At 39.2% G+C, this 19,962-nt stretch overlaps 1 protein-coding gene across 1 annotated transcript; it reads right to left on the reverse strand.

The window, feature by feature from the left end:
• Nucleotides 1-1,864: 1,864 nt before the first annotated feature.
• LOC146488390 (cdc42-interacting protein 4 homolog) lies at nt 1,865-19,509 on the reverse strand. The gene is made up of 13 exons (XM_085117112.1): nt 19,343-19,509; nt 19,097-19,212; nt 16,182-16,232; nt 14,823-14,970; nt 12,801-12,863; nt 12,185-12,289; nt 9,986-10,114; nt 8,642-8,788; nt 8,097-8,258; nt 6,951-7,069; nt 5,832-5,964; nt 4,285-4,525; nt 1,865-3,953 (listed from the first exon to the last, which is right to left on the reverse strand). Exons 1-13 carry the CDS (start codon nt 19,364-19,366, stop codon nt 3,811-3,813), a joined length of 1,581 nt encoding a protein of 526 aa, XP_084973238.1. The 5' UTR covers nt 19,367-19,509; the 3' UTR covers nt 1,865-3,810.
• Nucleotides 19,510-19,962: the final 453 nt, after the last annotated feature.

A 19,962-nucleotide genomic window follows, 5' to 3' on the forward strand; every position in this document is an offset into this window, starting at 1 on the left:
AAGAGAGAGCCGCCTTTGTTGCCCCATAAGCCATTGCTTTAAATCGTGTGTAAATAAAAGTTATGCTATGGTATGGCGCCACCAGTCGCAAGAACCTCAATTTAGCCGGGCAGCGCTCTTGTTTCTCATGTTTCCTGTCGGAATGGTTTACCAAGCGGAACAACAAACCTCAATGCACGTTCTAGGCTACTAACTGTCCCTTATTTTCATCCACTGGGATAGTACAGCGGGGGAACCGAAAAATAAGTTTCGCTTGAACCATCCAAGCGTCGCGTCTCCACGCAGGAGGAAATTTCGTCTTGGCTCACGTATTTCGCCCGCGTTTATACCATCCCTAAGAAAAATGAGGGACTGGTCGTAGTCTAGAAAGGAAATCTTGGCTGCAGGTAGTTAAAACGGCGTGTATAAATGAACTATGTATGCATAGCGTCTACATTTTTCGCTTTTCCACCAACGATCTTCCAAAAGTAAAAATGCCCGAAAGTTAGTCTGTATAGCAGGCGTAATCGGGGAGGGGGAGCGAGAAAAAGTGAAAGAAAAAAAGGGGCAGTGCTTCCCATTTTTTCGCTACCCCTCCAACCCAAAAGTGATCTCTTAGTGGCGAACTGGGACTGTGCTGAAAAGCGAACTCAATCCCTACCGCTAATCTATAGCCAACCCGAGTATCTTCGATAACTTCCGGTTTCTTGAGTCGGTTGTTTGTCGGCGCAGTTAAGGTAAGCCAACCCAAAACATAAGGGTGAACAAAAATGTCATAAACAAACGAGTCGTATCGCAGGATATAAAGTGCGAGGAAGGGAGTGCATGGGATTTACGGACGAAAGGGTAACATGCGAACGCAAATGGAAAGGGAGCGCCTTTCGCCCATGTATTTCCTTTTCCCTCCCCCGTGTCTATTCTTAGAGCAAATTTAAGCGTATGTACGTCATATATGCGTCACACAATAAGCGTATCTACGTCATACTAGAAAAACCTATAATAAAATACGAAACAATGTGTATAGATGATTTCTAAAATAAACGACTCCAACATTTTCGCGTAATGACACGCGGATAGAGAACGGTGTGTACTGTTGCATTTGTATACAGCTGTTTCGACAAAGGTTGTCCAAAAACAGCGTAAAAGCGTACGCGACTATGCCGAAAGCTCAGAATCCATAAATGATAATGCCTCGACCGTACAGCGAAGACTTGAGATGGCGGGCAATATGGATTCTGAGCTTTTATTGAAATTTATTACGTATTTCCCAGCCTACCTTTCGGCATTGTCGCGTACGCTTTTTGTCGAAACAGCTGTATTGGTACGCCAAGCAAATGCGAGAAGTGTACCAGACGAGTTTGCTGTAAAGTGAAATTTGTACATTTTCTGGATGTGTCTGCAAGGGGCCTAGTCTGTTTTCGCGATGAACGAAGTGATGTTCTGTTCATTTTGCTGCCGATACCAGAACGAACAGAGAACACGGTGTACTTTTAAAAAGGGTGACTTGTATTTTGGTAGTTTCTGGTCTACTTGGACCTTAAGAAGTGGTTTTCTGTAGTCCTGTGAATAGTAAGATAATAACAGGCGGCACACGAACGCACTGCCCCTCGGCAAGCCGTGTTAGCACAAAACTCGAGTTGCATGGACCAACATTTGTTTCCAACGGTTTCTCCCAAGAATTCAAACCAAGCTGGAGGGATAGTCAAACGAGATCAAGGACCAAACAGACTGTCCTTCCAACAAATCGGTACGAACTCTTAAAAAAAATGTCCCTGTACTCAGTCCCTAGGTGTTACTAATAGTATCGAAAATGAGTCCCTTGATAGAGTGTGCTTACCTTTCATCTAGGCATCTAGAACACAAGCAAATGTATAAACACAAGCTGTTGCAGTGAGGTAAATTTTAATTATTTTTACATTTAAAAGCCTAGTTAACTCCGCTAATTATGCCATGCTACAATTAATATACTACGTTGTATTTCTTATTCACTCTGTGACCAGTGCCTACACTTTCCATTTCATGACAATCTCTTCTTTAAAAAAATTCTCAGGAGTATTTAAAGTAGGAACTAAACATAACCAAACAAATCCAACATATGAGCCATGCTCTAACAAAATATTTGTTAACATAAATGTAGTGTTTTGAAGCTATGTTTATAACTGGTGATAAAAAAATTGTTAATACTCGATTTATATAGCTATTTTGTCGAAATACTACAGCAAATATGCTGTAATTTTTAAACAACTTAAGCGATAATGCAATAAAAATTTACGGCCGTAGTTTGCCAACAACCAAAATAAACAGACGTAAGCCTTATTATAATAATAATTATTATTATTATGATTGAATTTAATGACCAGATTACTTAACCCAATAATTTCAATTAACAATACACCTTATACCACTGGTGGCAGGGAAATAAAATATTCTTGTTAATAAAGTAACTCTTGAAATTAGTGTCGGGAGGGGGACAAAGAAAGAACCAGAATGCAGACAAAACACAAGAAAACCAAACACAATTCGGGCGAGTAAAAAGAGAGAAGAAATTAAAAACCACTCTTGTGCGAGTGCCGCCGTCCAGATTGAATTTGACTTTTGAAACGCCCCGTTACTACAATTTTAGTGATAATCAAAAAAATCAACAGAGATGTTTGTTTACCTAACTTGAGACTAAAATTTGAACATTTCCTAATTCAAATAACTCAGAGCTAATCTTGAATTGCTTGATCTGCAGGAACTGCTCCCCTTCGGCTTTCGCAAAGTACGGCTTTTCTGCGGTTCTTGTGAGAAGGAAAATTGCAGTGTCATACCAAATAGCGCTATTTTGCCGAATCATGGTAGTACAGCAGGGCCAGCAAGGGTTTCAGGCATATTCAGTGTTTTTCAAAGTAACGACCATTCTATGCAGACCGTGTCTTTGGTCCTTGCAAAATAAGCACAAAGAACGTGTACACTGGTTTGCAAGAGGATCCTGACAAAATGGTTATTAATTTCACTACGAGGTTTAAAGGGGACCTCCACTCTGACAACAAACTTTGACGTTATATTGTTAGCAATGTCTAAATTCTAAACTTAAGTTTTTAAAAAGTAGAAATAACGTTCAAATACGCCAAAAATTAGATATGATTATAGTCTATTTTCGCTTCTGAATTTCCCACGCGCCGCCATTTTGGATTTTATGACGTCATACGGCTGCCGCGTGTTACGCCATGAAATCCAACAGGGCGGAAATTGGCGATAATCAAATCCAATTTTATCCGACACAGAAATATTATTTCCATGATTTCCAACAAAACTTAAAATTAGATTGTATTTTCAACAATCTAACGTCAAGTAGGCACTCAGCACAAACCACACGATCTTAAAACACAATTTAAAAGTAACAATAGCTCACCTTCCCCCACCCAAGGCTACAATTCGGTACCCTATGGCATGAAAGTTTGGCGGGCTAATTTTATTTGTGCGAATTTTTCGATTTTAGTTCGATCTGCAAAAAAGAACAGATCATGTTTTCTGCAAACTATTTTAACCAAGGAAATACTATTCTTTCTAAATCAAAAATCTTACTCCCCCACCCCCTCCTCAACCATCAAAATCGCAAACCCGCCAAATAACATCACCGCCAAACTTTCATGTTAGCATGCCACATCCCCTTGCAAACCCTGCATGACACGCCCATTAAAATTACTTGAATTATATTTTCCAGGTAACCTGCATGTCAAATCCAACATCAGACTGTACATGGTTCATTTTTATAATTCCATGGGTATTCCTCGCTGCGACCGTCGCTTAGTCGTGGAATTCAATACATAATTAGCCATTAGCTTGTTTCTATATCAGTTCTATGTAGGTGGAAGGCACGTAGCCTTCGTCCTCATCTTTCAACACTTTTGTCCAACCGCTATTATCAAGGTCTTGCTCGAGAACCACCAACTCTTCTCCCTCGTTTACTGACAGTTCACCTTCATTAGTTGCTGGGGAGGAAAAACCAAGGAAATATTTAAGTCTCCAATAGTTTATTGCTGGTTACAAATATAGGAATAGCACTCATTTTCAACCAAATATATAGACGGCTAGATATAGCGTTATCTGGGTCACTATGTAACACTTTTCCCCGCAGAGGGGCTGCAGGACGATTGCAAAAATCTCTGCAAAATTCACTGGCTTTTAATGAATTTCCCATTTCCTGATTGAGAATTCTTAACCTGGTTAAGAAGTTAAAGGTGAGGGGAGGTTTAAATACGAGTACTATGCCCCAAGCGTGATCAATTCCAGGAAAATAGATGAGAACAAGAATTCCATTACCTTGGAAATCATAAATTACTTTACACTGAATTTCATCCTCTTCACCCCATTCACCCGGCTCATCGTCAGGTTCTTCAACAGGTGGAACCAACATAGCCGGGGGAGGGGCAGGGGCTGGTGGGGGAGGGGTGCCATCAGCATTTTCTGCACTTGGTGCTGGGGGTGGCTGTGCTTTGGTGACTGCTGAGTACCTCTCTGGAGCTGGTGGTGCAGTTTTGTTTTCCAGCGCCGCTAGATAGCACTGTTAAGGAATGCAATAACACATAGCTTATAATCCATGCCTACAACCACACAGATTTTCAAAGGACAAAAATATACTTTCTTGCAAGCACCAGAAACAAATAAGGGAAATTAGACATCTGCTGGAGGATACCAGCAAGTTGGCTACTTTTACTACTTCCTTGACGAGTTGACCAAGCGACAAACAGAAATTCAGTTGGAAATAAATGCAATAATTATATTTTTTTTAACCCTGGTGAATAAATGAGAATGATGTTTTATTATCCAGTGAATGATGCAGGCATAGTCGGAAAAAGAAAAACTTAAAAAAAAAAAAAATACAAAAAATATTCCATCACATTTATTTCCATTGTGCATATGCCACACATTGACATTTCCAATGCTAGCAGTATGCAGGATGTTTGTCCCATGAACCTAGTTTAATGGCCTTAGCTCCCACGAGTCTCCTGTAGCTCAGTGTTAGAGCATCCGAACTAGTAATAGGAAGGTCTTAGGTTCGACTCCTGATAGGAGCACTTGGATTTCCTTTTACTGAGTATGCCTGTGTTGTTCACTGAATAATACATCATTCTCAGAAATTCAGTTACTGTTGATAGTGTGCCACGGCCATTCTGCTTGAAGTCCCATAACCAACTAACCCTAGAGGTGGTCAAATATTTTGTGCAATGCTTGACGAAATAATTGAATTTTTCTCTTCACTGCCACTGCAGGTTTCTCCGTTCATTTTTTTCTGATTCTCTTAAAATCTACTGAATTTTTTTATCCCCAACACTTTCTCCTAAGTTACACTACTACCATGTGACAAACTCTCAAAATTAATTTCTGGTACAAATTTACCTTCCCCTTAGGGTAGGGATTGGGGGGAAGAAGGAACCTCCTCCTTCCAAAGAAATTATTGACCAAATAATAAATTAAAACAAGTTCATTTGGTGGATGAGTACTGTCAGTGCAACATCTTGGATTTGTAAGGTTAACAAATTTTAGGCATTAGAGTAGTGAAGCATTCGGCCTGACTCCCACTCTCAGTTCTCCTCCGTACTGCCAATCCAAGATACACTGTAGTAGCCAATCCCGTACCCAGAGTCCGCAGGCTTTTTGGTCAGCGGGTAGGCGCCAGGCTCAGAGACTCTAGAGAATTCGAAAAAATTCAAATTTTTTGATTGGCTGCTCTGCCAGTACCCCAGAGTCTCTCCTGGCGACTAACTGCTGGCCAAAGAACCTAGCTTGGAAGCTTGGAAGGTTAAAAATAAAAATAAGTTTAGAACTTGCCCACCTAAACATGGCCTGCACTGCAGGCAGGATCTCACCTGGTATTTATGTAGATCTACATTCAAGGCATCCAGTTCTTTTGCATTTTCACTAAGCTGTTGCTCAATAGTATTGGGGTCTCCAAGGGATGGGTTTTGTCTGTAGACATCAACCATTTTCTCCATACCCTCCCTGGAACACAATTTCATGTTCATGTCAATACTTAAAGCAGTTTAATCTGTGTCAGACCCAATAATTCTAGCGTCCTTTAGTTAAAACATAAAAAGTAAGTGATTCCGCTTAAGTGAGTCCTAATAATACCAACTGAAGTTTTGAAACAATGATTTGTTTTTAAAATAACAGAACATACCGTATTTATTCGATTAACTGCCCTGGGCGCTTATTTAATTTTGGGCCCATGAGGGTGGGCGCTTACTCAAGGTGGGTGCTTATTTGAGGGTGGGAGCTTATTATTTTCCCAACATTTTCAGCAAGCGAGGACAGTGTAGAGAATAACAAAACAAGGGATGCATGACAAGTTCATTTTGCATCAACAAGACAAAACAAAGTACAAAATCTGAAAAACAATATAAGAGTTCATTGACTACCATATCTAAAAACCAATTTTGGAACACAACTGATGCTCCTCTTACTTCACGCTGAGCTAGTACAAAAATGTTTTTTTTTTCTGTTGGGAGGGGGTGGGGTGGGCGCTTACTAACTATTTGGGCTTTCATGGTGGGTGCTTATTTGAAGGTGGGCGGTTAATCGAATAAATACGGTAGGTAATAAAAATAGAAAGTTAGGATCACCAGTATTGGCCAGTGCCATGGAAGTGGATTTTCAAGACAGACAAACTGGAAATTGTGTGGCCCACCCACCATAAGTTTGAGAAAAATGTTCCTTAGACCTTTCACTCCTTAGATAACCAATTAATGCATTACGAACAAAAAACAGTACTGATACAAAGAAATGCTTGCTAGCTTTCATTTAAATGGTTAAACTTTTAAGATAATTTTTCCACAGACTGAAACATGAGTCACCATGCATGCATGAGATAACAAACAGTGGACCACACTAAAGTACTGCCCAATGCCTTTTACTAGTTACACAAAAAAGGAGTTTATTAAAATTGAAGGTTTTAACACTGCAGAAAAAAGCAATTAAAGCATTTTTACCTGGAGTTCTTAAGTTGCGCTACTTGTGACTCTAACTGTTGCACTTTCTTTTTACATGTGCGAATCTTTTGTCCAGGAGTTAAAGTTTGATCTTTACCATCTAAATCAGCTTCACCATGCTGAGAAAAACAAAATGATCACGTCTTAAAACCAGACCCAAATTACATACACGAGAATTAAGTTTGTCTTTCCAACAGTTCCAGTAGGCTGGACAATGTGGTGATTGTACATTAAATATTTCCTCTGCCTTTGCTTCTTCTTCGCTTTCTTCTTATTCTTCTTTTGGCTACAAAGCATTTTGACAGCTTACTTGTCAATGCCCCAGGAAAGCTGCCCTTTTTTCCTAAAAACTGTGAATGCCTGGAGTTTGCTGGGATGGGGGTTGGCAATTCTGAAATTCATTGATGCATAACAAAATGTAGTACTATCCACACCCCCCAACCCCCAACCTTACTGCTCCCAGTGTTCTGTGCATGAATTTGGAAGCCATTTCAAACTACAAATTGCATTTTTGTACTTGATTTTCAGCCCAAACGGATGGTGACTAGCCTCCCACCCAGTTGTTTTTAGGGGCATCACACTACTCTCCTCCCATAATAATTGATGCACCCTAAAAACGACTGTATGGGAAGCTACATGGAGATGATGAATAGCTCAATTAAGACAGTTGACTTTGATGCAACCGCTAAAAAAAATATGAGCAAAATTAATGCAAGAAAAAACAAATCAAGTTTGCAGAACAGTAGACTAAGAGGTGTCCCTCTTTTCACTCTGATAATTGGCTTGCATCTGAAGTATACTCAATGGAAGGCAAATTCCAGGCTCACTTGTGAGTTCTTCCTTTACTATTGGTTAACCTAGGGACTGCTATCATAACAGGAGTTTGTGAATACATAAGGCACAATGTAACCTATCGTCAGCCTTTTCTGGGTTAAATTAATTGTGGGAATGAGCATCTGGCTGGTGTATGGATGGGTCACCATGACTCCAGAGAGTAGGCCTCAGGGAATGGTAATAATTATTACTGCCCTCTAGAGGACAAGGAAAATTGGACTACTAAGGTAGCAATGTACATTCCCCAATTCAGCAATTTTTGTACATTTAATGGCATTAATTTACAAAAGAATCATAAGAAATATGACTTACTTTTTTCACTTTTCTACTGAACAGGCCTTTCTTCTTTTTGTTCTCTTTTCCTACACTCTGCGGCTGCCTGGTCAATGTTTGTGCCTTGCCGTACTCCTCAAACTGAATATCCTGAGGTGGCTCAATTGCTGTTTTATTTTGTTCACTCAGTACTTTACTGTCCTACAACCAAACAAAAAGACTAGTATGTAGTATATATATACTTTCTTTCTTTCTTTCTTCATTCCTTAAACAAGCAAGGTTGATCTTAAGTTTCTTAAATTTATATGAGATATCTAGGAAAGAATTATGTGGCATTTCTGTGACTGCTGCAATTTTTTCCTGGATTTTTCTAGTATCTAGTACACGATTCCCTCAAAGAAAAATTCATGCTCTCATTTCTCAGGCCAGAGATTGAAGATCATCATCGTGACAAGACATCAGTGAGTGAACCTATTTCACACTGACAACCTCCCAATTGTGATGTACTCATATTCATTTTTTACAGATTGTATCTCTACCTAAATCTCTTAGCAGCAAATTTCACTCAGAAATGTAGGTAATACCTCAGGTCCATTGACAGATTTTCCATAATCCTTAATGTTATCCAGGCATTTTTGTATAATAGGCATTACTTTTGTTTCTAGGCAAGAATACTCTGCAAGCAGTTCACCAGTTCTTTGTATTCTGCGCTCATCCATTTTTTGTAGCTCCTACAAATAAAGAGAATATTTTTATATGTACAATATCATTGGATGCACTTCTTCCCTTTCATTGGCCGAGAGCAAACCATGTGACCTGCAAATAACTGCCTACAAATAATGGTCTGCTCATGCGCAATACTGTCCAACTGTGTTTTGCTACAACTAATATTTTGCTCATTCGTAATTGAAACTATGCACGCTCTTGTGTGAAAATGGCAGATTGCTTCCCTGAGCTTAGCGCTTACTGCTTCCTGAAAATAATTAGGAAAAACAAACTCGGTGATCGAATGATAAAACAATATTATTCAACTCGGTTATCACAAATTATTGTGATTTGTCAGTGTCTCGCAGATCAATACAATATATTATTATAATATAATTATCAAATAATTATTATTTGCCTCAGTCTTGAGCTTCGGCAAATAAGGAATCTGCTTTTGGACGAGGTTGAGCAAAATATCATGAATTGTCAGAGGCAAGCAGATCAATTATTTGCTGAAGCCGAAGGCTTTGCCTCCCACCAGTTAGGATTTTTAACAAGTGTTTTGTTCAGTTTGTGTATTTATTCCACTGATTCATAGTGTCCCCAATTACACTGTAGCACTGTAGTGCTAAATACGTAAAGCCATTACAATAAGTGGGTAAGCTGGCAAAATAATTAAATTACCATAATTATAATGTTTAACTTGGTAAGACTAACAGCCCTGAGCACTAATCCATCGACCATTTCTTGGTAAGGAGTTACCCTATGACATGGATCGGTTTATGTGACTGTGATGTGTCCACAAATAGTATTTGGACAGCTTAAAGGAGGCTGCTCATTGGATTGGAGATTGTATAATTATTAGGAACAGGGCAGTTTAAGGAATATCACCATCAATTTTGGAGACTGTAGGAGTGAGGTTGAAGACATAGATTTTGTGTTAATTTGTTGTCACTCCCCTCAGCATATATCTCTCTGGGTAGGAAAAGAGGGACTCATGCAGTAAAAGTGTTTATTGATAAACAAGGTTATGACACGTTGTAAAAGGAGCAGTTATTAGAAAGGATGTGCTTTTGCTTGAATGCTGGTAAAATTTTTGAAAATTGTAAATATGTATACGTTGAAACAACATTGCACCCACTACTAGAATCTAAAACATGTACCTTGAGCAATTTTTGTTCAGAAGAAAGTACTGCCTTGAAAGCTGATTAATAATTACTTACATCAAATACTGCTGGCATCTCATTGGTATAATGTAAAGCTTGTTTACTGTTTGTCTGTTCCAGCTGATTCCTGTACTCTTCTCTTGCTCTCTCGCATGCCTGGCCTTTCTCCATTGAGACATTTTTGTACTAAAAACAGCAATAGATAATAAAATACTATAATTAAGAACTGCACTACATACAATTCAGAGGATGGAGCCAGCCAGCTGTTGCATTGGTGTTTAACTCCAGCTGGGGTTGAAGGGTGGTAAGTGGTCCCGGTGGAGTACACTGGGGCCACCAGGTCAGGGTCCGAAATTAACTTTGTTAGGAAGGCGACAACTGGCGACTGAAATTGTTTTTTTCAGTCGCCATATGGAAAAATGTGGTCACCAAAAAGTGTCAATAAAATTTTTCCTTCGCAGCGAAACACAAACCAAAATTTTTGGCTGCCAGATGGAAAATTCTGGTCACCAATTTTTCTTTTAAGAATCAGAACTTAGAGAACGCGTTTGGGGCCCCAATGGCGATTTTTCCGCTAACGGATAAGATTAAATACAAACACGCTGATTATTTATACACCTACCACTGAAAAGCCACAACGAACGAATCGAATGCCGGCTATATACGCAGTTTCGTGCTACTACCAAATGTTTCAAGTCAACTTTATACCTTCTATTGTCTCTACCTTTTGGAGAAGAAATGTACCCGACTGAAAAGCTACCGTTTGGTTCTTTGCTCTATGTTCAAAACGATCTTTCCTTTCGCGTTCTGTCAAGACGATCGGCGGATCGCTGTGTTGCTCGCACCAGGCCACAACGGGGAAGCATTTCTCGTTGAAGAAACATGGCGGCGAAGCTTCGCACTGATCATGCTGATAGATATCGTAGCTGTGAAACGTTGTGGTAGATTTATAATAACAGGAAAATCGGTTTTAAACTTCAAAAGCAGCGGAAAGGTAAAAAGCAAGTGGCCAATTGGCGAGCGGCTTTGAAATTTATTTTTATCGATTTGGCTGAAAATCAAAGTTATTGTTTGTATTATGATCGTGGCATGAAATAGTTAATCACGCGCTGGCGACCAGTTGTGAAATTCTGGTCACCAGTGCAAAATTTTTAGTCGCATTGGCGACCAGGAAAGCGCAATTTCGGACCCTGCAGGTGTGCTTCAAGAATGCTGGGAAATGCCCACTGTGTCATAGGCTCTTCCACCAAGTCGGCTGTCGTATGTACTTAGCATAACCCTGGTACTGCAGTCCCACTGCAGCTGAGCGACAATGGCATAAGGCGAATCTCCGGCGCCTTTATAAATAATAAGATATAGCGGCTAAGGGAAGGCTACCCTAGCAGAAAACCCTGGCCCTCCAGGTTGGGGGTCGGGCATGGGGCCAATACCCCCATCCCGTTAAGAATTGTTGATTATGGAAACTGTAAATTCTTCCGGCCCATTTCCTCCCTTGGGGTCATGGAAATAGTCAAGTAAGGCCCTGTTCAGACTAGGTACCCGTGCCAGGGCTCTGTGCCCGGGCACTGAAAAGAACGTTGTTCACACTCCTTGGTGCCCGAGGAGCAATTGTGTTCTCATTTGTCAATTTAGCGCCTGCCATTTTGTTTGCTGTATCATAAGGAGGCATGAGGAAAAAACGTGGGAACTGACAAAATCCTGTTCACACCAGTGCCCGTGCTCAGGAATGGTGCCCGAGCACTACCCTTGGAGGTAGTACCCGTGCCCGGGCACGGTGCCCAGATTGTTGTTTGGGCACCGACAGAAAGCTCTGTTCAGACTAGTGCCTGTGCCCGAGAACCGGGAACGGGCACCTAGTCTGCACCTAGTCACATCTGTAGGGAACTTAGTAGTGACACAGGAGTGCCCTTTGGAATTTCTAAATCTAGGTGTGCATGAAGCAGAGTTTATTCTTGAGCTGCAGCATTGTGGAATTACCGCAACAGGACATCAACTACAGTGCACAAATTTCACCAGGGAACGTTATCCTCCTATTGTAAAGAGGCTTAACAGTTAAATAAGTTTTTTGAAGACCTGTTTCAGTAAAAACCTAAAGAAAGTTACACTGACTACAAATTCAAGCTATGATCGGAGGTCCTGGCCAGACATTATGAGTTATTGACTCGGAGCTCCATATGGTTTGGGATTAATGCAAAAGTAACTTGAGCCAGTGTTATGCATTCATTTCAGATTTATTTCACTGAGTTCTCATTTTACCTTCTCAATCTGTAATCTAGAGTTAGCCATGTCCTGATCAGCTTTCTGGAAAGCCTGCAAGGCCACATCAGCTTCTTCACTCGCCTTCATGAATGACTTTTTACTCTAAAAAATTGTAAACAGTATCATTCAGCCACACATTTGACGCACTGTAAAATCAACATTGAAACAATGTAAAATTATAAAAACAAGGAAAATTCAAAATTAAGTCCACTCTTTGAGCCTCTTCAGTCGTCTGCCTTATAAAATTTCATCGAATTGTTCAATCCATAAGAATTGGCTGACAACTGAACAGCCTTGAAGAGAAAAATAAATCTTTAATTGCTGTGTTTAATAAATTATATATAGCTTTACATTATTTGGATGTTGATTTTACAGTACTTCACATGTGTGACCAAGATGAGATGTCTTTGTATTCTCAATGTAACTGGAGAACTGATTGTTATTGGACTCTACATAATTTAAGCCCAATTGTCTGATAAAATAACCGACTGCTATAAACTAAGTTGGCACTAGTCTTTTATCACTGACATACAGCTAGATAGATCTACTGTACATCTGGAAATACCTGGGAAGGAAAGGCTCAAAACTTCAAATTAAGAAGCATTCTACTTACCACATCTAAAGCCTTCATTGACTGCTCTAAAGCCTCTTGAACTTTCTTGCCATCATTTAGATTCTGACAAAAATGAGTCAAATGAGTTACCTTCTAAGCTGTGCATACAGTAATCAAAAATATAATTTTTACAGTGATCTACCATGCCTTAAAAAATAGCTTTCAGTGGGGTCATTTGTACACCAGTTGTTCACACATACACAGGGCTGTCAACTCTCCCGGATAATCCGGGAGTCTCCAGATTTTGAACCGTATCTCCCAGTCTCCAGATTTATGTCTGTAATCTCCAGATTTTGAGCTGTATCTCCCGGTCTCCAGATTTATGTCTGTAATCTCCAGATTTTGAGCTGTATCTCCCGGTCTCCAGATTTATGTCTGTAATCTCCAGATTTTGAGCCGTATTTCTCCTTATTTATGTCTGTAATCTCCCGGATAATTGACGAAGTTTGCTATTTGTCGTAGACTCAATTTTCTGACAAGAACATCTGAAATGTGTAGCGTTGCTAATGGTACTGTTAAATGTACGTCCCCCGCCACTGAACCCGTGAATTTGGGCTTGATGCGACGCCTCTGTAAGGCGCTTTGTTATTGCTGGCCAGGGAAGTCATATTCTCCATATTTGTTGACGCGTGAGGTTGACAGCCCTGCATACATGTAACGGCAACATACAATATGTCTGTGAATTACTTTCCACAATAATCCAACCTAAACTTGAAATACACCAATGAACACTGCTCCTTTGAATTACATGATGTTTCAAATGCTGCATAAGGGAGGCAATTGATATAAAATTATGTAAGTCCTCCTTAAACAGTCTAGACAATGGCTTCGAATTTAAGCCAGTATCTATGATACCATCTTAGCTCCCTCGGGAACATTATATATTAACCCTTCTTAACATTCAAATTTGCATTGTGGCTGACAAAGTTCAGTGGATCCGAATGAAATATCCTACTTTTAAGTTTTAATTGCGCTCTGAGTTGAGAATTTTTATATTTTAAAAATTGTACACTGGTTTTGACTACATGTAGCTGGATCCACCATTACAACGGGTGTTTACCAAATCAAACTTTTTTGAAAGTGCAGACCACAGGTGACTGGTAAAGAACGAAAGGAAGGAAAAATGGCTGATTCTATGGTAATATTGCAAAAATTGAGAGAGTAAGTTGGATATACATGTATGATCAGCTGTCATTTGTATAAATCTGGAGAAAGGTTTTTACTTGAATGGACAATACTGCAAGAAAACTTGGAGAAGGACTGTCAAGAAAGAACAGAACAAAGCAGGACGGACAATAATTATGGCCAAAATGGTGGCACAAAACAGGGCAGGTTGAACAGACAGTGTGATAGACTTATGCACCTTCTGACAGTGAGAGCAATGATGATTATGATCATGATAGGTGAAGAGTTAAAGTTGGGAAATCATGTTTTGGCCCCAACAGGACTGGCAATGGCCATGAGTGGGCAGGAGGAATGAGGGACAAGCTCCTGTTCTCTAACAAATGCCCCTTAACCCCTTAAGCCCCAGCAGTGATCAGCATCAAATTTCTCTTTGTATTATCAATGCTTATTCAACCCCTGAGGTCATGAGAATTAAGCACATGATCACCCAAGATGAATTTTCTTGATATTTTAATAACTTCTCCCCAGTACTTTTTTATAAGAAAAGTATGGGGAAATAGAATAATTTTCTTTGATATTAATGTTATAGGGTTACTTGTTGCCTGTGTTGCACAGTATCCTCTGCTTTTTATCAAGTATCCATTAAGGAGTACAGTGGAACCCCATTAATACGACCACCTTTGGGATGCGAAAATGCGGTTGTAATAACAGGGTGGTCGGACTAAAGAGGTTGTAAAACTAAGGAAATGACTGGACTTTCAATTCATTTAGGGCACAAAAAAGTGGTCGTAATAACAAGGTGGTCCTATTAACGAGGTGGTTGTAAGGCGGGGTTCCACTGTACTCCTATAACTGTGCTTATCCAAGAAACATTAGTAAACTGTCCTTCAACAGTACCTTCCTTCTCTCAGTCTTAAGTTCATTGTGCAATAAATGCAATTCCTTATAGACTTTTTCCATCAAGCTCTCTGCTATCAACTCGTGTTGGCCTGCAAAGTCATCTGTCTCTTTCACTACTCCCGTAAAAGCCTTCTGGAATGAAAACCTAAAATTTGAACAGAGATTTGGAACAGAGATATCAGCATCTACAAAGTTATATGATTTAATTGACAGGTGCCAAATTCTATTTCAAAAAACCGCAAGTACAGTAGAGCAGATCTGAGAGCAACTGACCAACTATTGTCTTTCTTTCTTTCCCTTAACCATGTAATTCCACAAATTTTTATGTTAGTTACAACAGATAAAAAATATATAACGTAGATTGTCATCATTAGGATCTCTGTCTTAACAAAGAACCTGCTTTCTTTGGCTTAGAATAGAACACTTGCTCTTTCCTCTGGAATCATTTGAAATATTTTTGCTGTAAGTTATACCCTCGGTTGCATCTAAGTGTGGACACCGGCCAGACATGACATGTTTTGTTGCCAAACATTTGAAGTTTGACAGCCGTTAAGCAAACTGTCACATCAGATCAGCGCGTTCCACTCATAAGCTTATTTCATTTTTCTCAACTTGCAAGCATATTTCTCGCTCAGAAACAGCACACTTGCCTCCAGAAAGTATTCTTAACATCTAAAAATGCTTGCAAAGAATATTTTGTTGAGCAAAAACAAATCAAGTCAACAACAGCCACCTACTCCAAACTTCAAATGTTTGGCACCAAAACATGTCATGTTTGCACCCAACTAGAACATGTTTTTCCCTCCTGTATACATGCTTAGATGTAACTGACGGCAGGTGGCATACACTGTAGAAGGAAAAGTCGGCAAAGAGGGCCTGATAACACAAGTGATAAACAATCCCTCTGGTGACTTCTAACTGAAGGTGAGGTGAAGCAGGGGGATAGTCGACAAAATAATGTATGATTTGCCATAGGAGACATGCAAAGAGACAATAACCTAGGAAAACAAACAAATTTTTGCAGCACCACCACTCAGCTCACCAGTCCATCCCCCCCCCTCCCCCACAAAGTATCAGAAACAATGGTGGTATTCACAAACATTGTCTGTTGTCTCAGGTTACACAGACAGACGCTCTCAAGGAAAGTGTGAAACTGAAAGTGAATGGTCCATGTACATGAAGCCAACAATGACATCACGTCGCCAGCACATTTTCATACAGCTGATAGTTACCAATGCTATGAGTGTTGAGGATAACAGGCAGTTAAATCAAGAATGTTACTGCATACTGAAGTGACTTTAATGTAAACAGATCTGCTGTCAAATTAATGCTTAAAGGAATAAATAATTTCCTTACACTTTTTCTTCCTCATCTTTCTTCTTTGGAAGAAACGATCTCACCAGTCTCCTGTGTAACAAAGGACAAGGATAATAAGTGAACTTGTCTCACGCTCTCACTGAGTAATGTTTAGCACTAATTAAATGTTTGCTTTGAGCTGTTTGGGTTGAAACACAGCATTAAGTGGTGCGGGCAACTTGGTTGTGGCCCAGCCACATATAAACATTGTATTTTTAACTGCTCATAAGTGCACACACTGTAGAAAGAACGGGTTAGAAACCAGCGATCCACCAACTGCGTTGTTATTATGAGACATGTCAATCAGTCAGACAGTAGGTTAGACTAAAACTCCTGATTATCAGTATCTTACAATTCAATTTAGTACAAATTGCAAAGTTTTGACCATGTACTTCAATTCAATCACAAGTGTGAGGAATTGAATGTCATAGACACAGATAAATCAAAGGCACAATCAGGATGGTAGGGTCACCCTCCTAGCCGGGCCAACTTTTCTCCATATAAACACTTTGGCTCGCCCAACCGGGTCAACTCCGTCAAGGCAAGACAATCAGAGCATGTGCAAGCGCTGTAGGCTTGGGTGAAGGGAAGAACTTTTTTCTCATATAAACGCTCGCTAAAGTTGACTTGGCTTGGAGGGTGACCCTCTTTCCCGTGACAACTATTCTCCATATAAACGGGGCCTTAGCATTGAATTTGGCCAGGATAGTGATTTGCCTGGAAAAGGTTGGTTTTTTAAGAGGTGGTCCATGACAGGTAATGGTTGCACAGGAGGTTTGACTGTATTAGGTTTTTTCAACAGAGTTAAGTTGATAAAGTAATTTGGCCACTGTAAAGAGATTTAAGGGCTCATGTTTTGAAAGTTAGTCCTTTATCATCTGAAGCAAATCTGTATTCAGCCAGCCAGCTGAGTCAAGATCCAAGACTTAATTTCTTCTTTTACACAAGAGCATACTGGAATGAAAACTACGAATAGTTTACATAAATTCATATGATCTGTCAACATTTCAAAAGATACTAAAGAAGGTTGTTCATGGCTTGTCTTTTAATTTCTAATTCTTGTTGAAGTAAATTTTGTTAATAACCTTTGCTATTACTATTTATTTTGATTTCTTGTTCGGAGATATTTTAAAATTAGCTTATTTATGCTAATCTCTAAAGTTAAAATACAATACAATGTAATTACAATATTATTATACAATACAATACAACACAATACCTTTTATTTAAAGAGGGAGGCACAAATTATAACCTACAGTATAACAGTTTTTTAAATTAAGACTCTCAAAATAAGCGGAATAAATACATAACACATGCACAAATATACTGAAGTCAATATGCTATAAAACAATAGGACTTGTAATAATATTGTAACGTTCATATAAATAAGGAATTATGAATATTCACAAAAGCACACAAAAAATTCAATATATTAATTGATGGAGAAAAAAAGTTAACTACCTACGTATAAAATTCTAAATGAAGGGGAGGTTGGCACTACAAAAGACAGTTACAGTATATAGAATAGCAGCAAATTGAACACAAAGAGATCTTCCAAATACTCAACTGGGGGCAGGCATGAATGAAACAGGTTTCATGAGAGGGTAGAATTAAGAGATTTAGGTGTCATTGGAGACGAAGTTACATACAGTTACATACATGCACCCTGTACCTACCCACCTAACTACCTACTTGCCTACCTATTGTAATCAATTTAAAAATCATTAAATTGCCACAAAAATTGGCTAATGAATAATTAGAGGTTTAGTTTCTAAAAACTGTGGTGCTGTTTCAGTGGTGGGGTTGAAACAAATGTTTGGTTCTTTCTTGGATTTGCTCTGATGAAGAGCCAATGCCTGAAACGTCAACTGTCAAATTTGTTTGCAGAGGCTAAATTTCCACATCAACTAACCAAATACTTGTGTGAATTAGCAACTTGTTCTTGAAGTGAATTGCTTTCAATATGACTCATTACTCAATTTATTTGCAAGCTGTCGCAACTTTTTTTAACTCTTACAATTTTAAGAACAAACTGCATGCTGTAAGACCATAAAACCATAACAAGGAAAAAAGCCTGGGGCTTTAATAGAGTGCAAGAGGTTATTAACACATAATTAGGCTATTGAGAAAAAAGTCAAGCATCTACTCAGAACTAAATTATGAGGAAATAAACTGTAAGAAGGAAAATAGTTGAAGGTACTAAATTGAACAAAAAATGAAAACACAGATAAAATCAATTTAACACTAATAAAACGCGCCAATGCCAAAGGAAATAGTTTTACAGCTATATATAGTGTTGCCTCTTGTTTTGAAGATAACAGTTCACACTTTCTACACACAAGCTTAATTGCCATTGTCATGAAAGTCTGTTTGCAGACAAAATTTTGTCTAGTCCGTCTTTGTCATTATGAAAGACAGTTGGTTCTGCAACACAACAGACTAAGCTTTTTACGTAAAAATATAAAAGTGAAACATGATAAATCCGAATATTTAATGTATGACATAAGATCAGAATTTGTGATTGTAAATGTTCGACTTATTGCATATGGCTTGCATGATGCCACAGCAAACGTAAACATTTCATAAACTTGTCTAAAACGAAGATAATATTTATAAAGAGTACTTACGTAAATTAGCTGAACACAAGCATGTGAGAAAACTTAACTAATAATTATTAATAGCAATCATGATCAGCTGTGTGATAGAAAACATGCCCATATCAAACAATGGCGAAAATAGAATATGAACGAGGCAAACGTAAAAGACAAAAAGTGAAACAAGATTCCCTTTACTTCATTATCTCATAATAGTCAGGAATCAATGAAAGGGAAAACAGATAGCACAGCAGCTGGTTTGGATGTCATGGTTCATTTCGATTTCTTAAAGAAGTAAACTGAAATTCCTCCAGCCTTTACCTTAAATCCTTTGCATATCGCGTCTCGATTTCGCATCTTTCCTTCACGAACTTCGACACCTTTTCCACGAAATCGATTCCAGCATTCGTGTGGTTGGCTATGAGATCAAACTGGTCCTAAATACCAGAAGGAAACCGTGAGAATATTAAATCTCTTAACGAACAAATTATGAATATCGTGCAATCGGATGTGGCGAAGGCAAAGCTGCGCGTGAATCAAGCGAGCAGTCAGGTTTCGATCACTTACCCAAAGCTCTTTACCCCACGTCATTTTAACAATCGAAACACCAGCGTCTCAGAATATCATAGAAAGCTCCAAATCTAGAATTGAGGCCAGATTCCCTTGCTCATGATGAAAACGTAGTAACTCCTGCCAGAATGTCAGGATCCTATGGCACTTCATTTGCATGTGAAGAACCGGAGGTACAAGAATGTGCGGGCTCATACATCTAGACGAGGGTGGGGCCTAAATCCCGGAAAAGGGCCTCCTACTTCTCACGGTTTACTCCAATTTTCTTTTTCCCGGGAAACCTTGTGGCGTTTCACCAAAACACATTCATCGCAACATCTTCTGATTCTTTCTTACGGTTCTTTGATTGTAGAATTTTCACTTCCGGTTAGTGTAACGGAAGTTGAACTTCACTTGGATTTGTATTTCGTCGTCAATCTTCGGGTCAATCTTATACCGGCGTTCGACCTTTTAAAGATGGCTATATCGCCGCTTTTTGTTTGCGTTATCTAGAACATGTTTCTATATCAAATATGTTCCGTCTACCGGGACAGGTACAGGTATGGCTATATTGGATTGACCAAAACCAGGAACGATCCATTCTGTACGGACGTGACGTCTGCACGCATGAGAAACAC

This window comes from Pavona decussata, unplaced genomic scaffold (assembly GCF_977016875.1).
Source record: "Pavona decussata unplaced genomic scaffold, jaPavDecu1.1 SCAFFOLD_9, whole genome shotgun sequence".
In the NCBI taxonomy this organism is placed as follows: Eukaryota; Metazoa; Cnidaria; class Anthozoa; order Scleractinia; family Agariciidae; genus Pavona; species Pavona decussata.

What these genes read in the sequence shown, in the direction of transcription:
- LOC146488390 (XM_085117112.1), bottom strand. Translation starts at nt 19,366, where the DNA reads ATGACGTGGGGTAAAGAGCTTTGG. An exon ending in CGTGGGGTAAAGAGCTTTGG is followed by an intron (nt 19,213 to 19,342) that starts GTAAGTGATCGA and finishes TCTGGTATTTAG; the next exon opens with GACCAGTTTGATCTCATAGC. An exon ending in CAATGAAGGCTTTAGATGTG is followed by an intron (nt 12,290 to 12,800) that starts GTAAGTAGAATG and finishes ACAATTTTTTAG; the next exon opens with AGTAAAAAGTCATTCATGAA.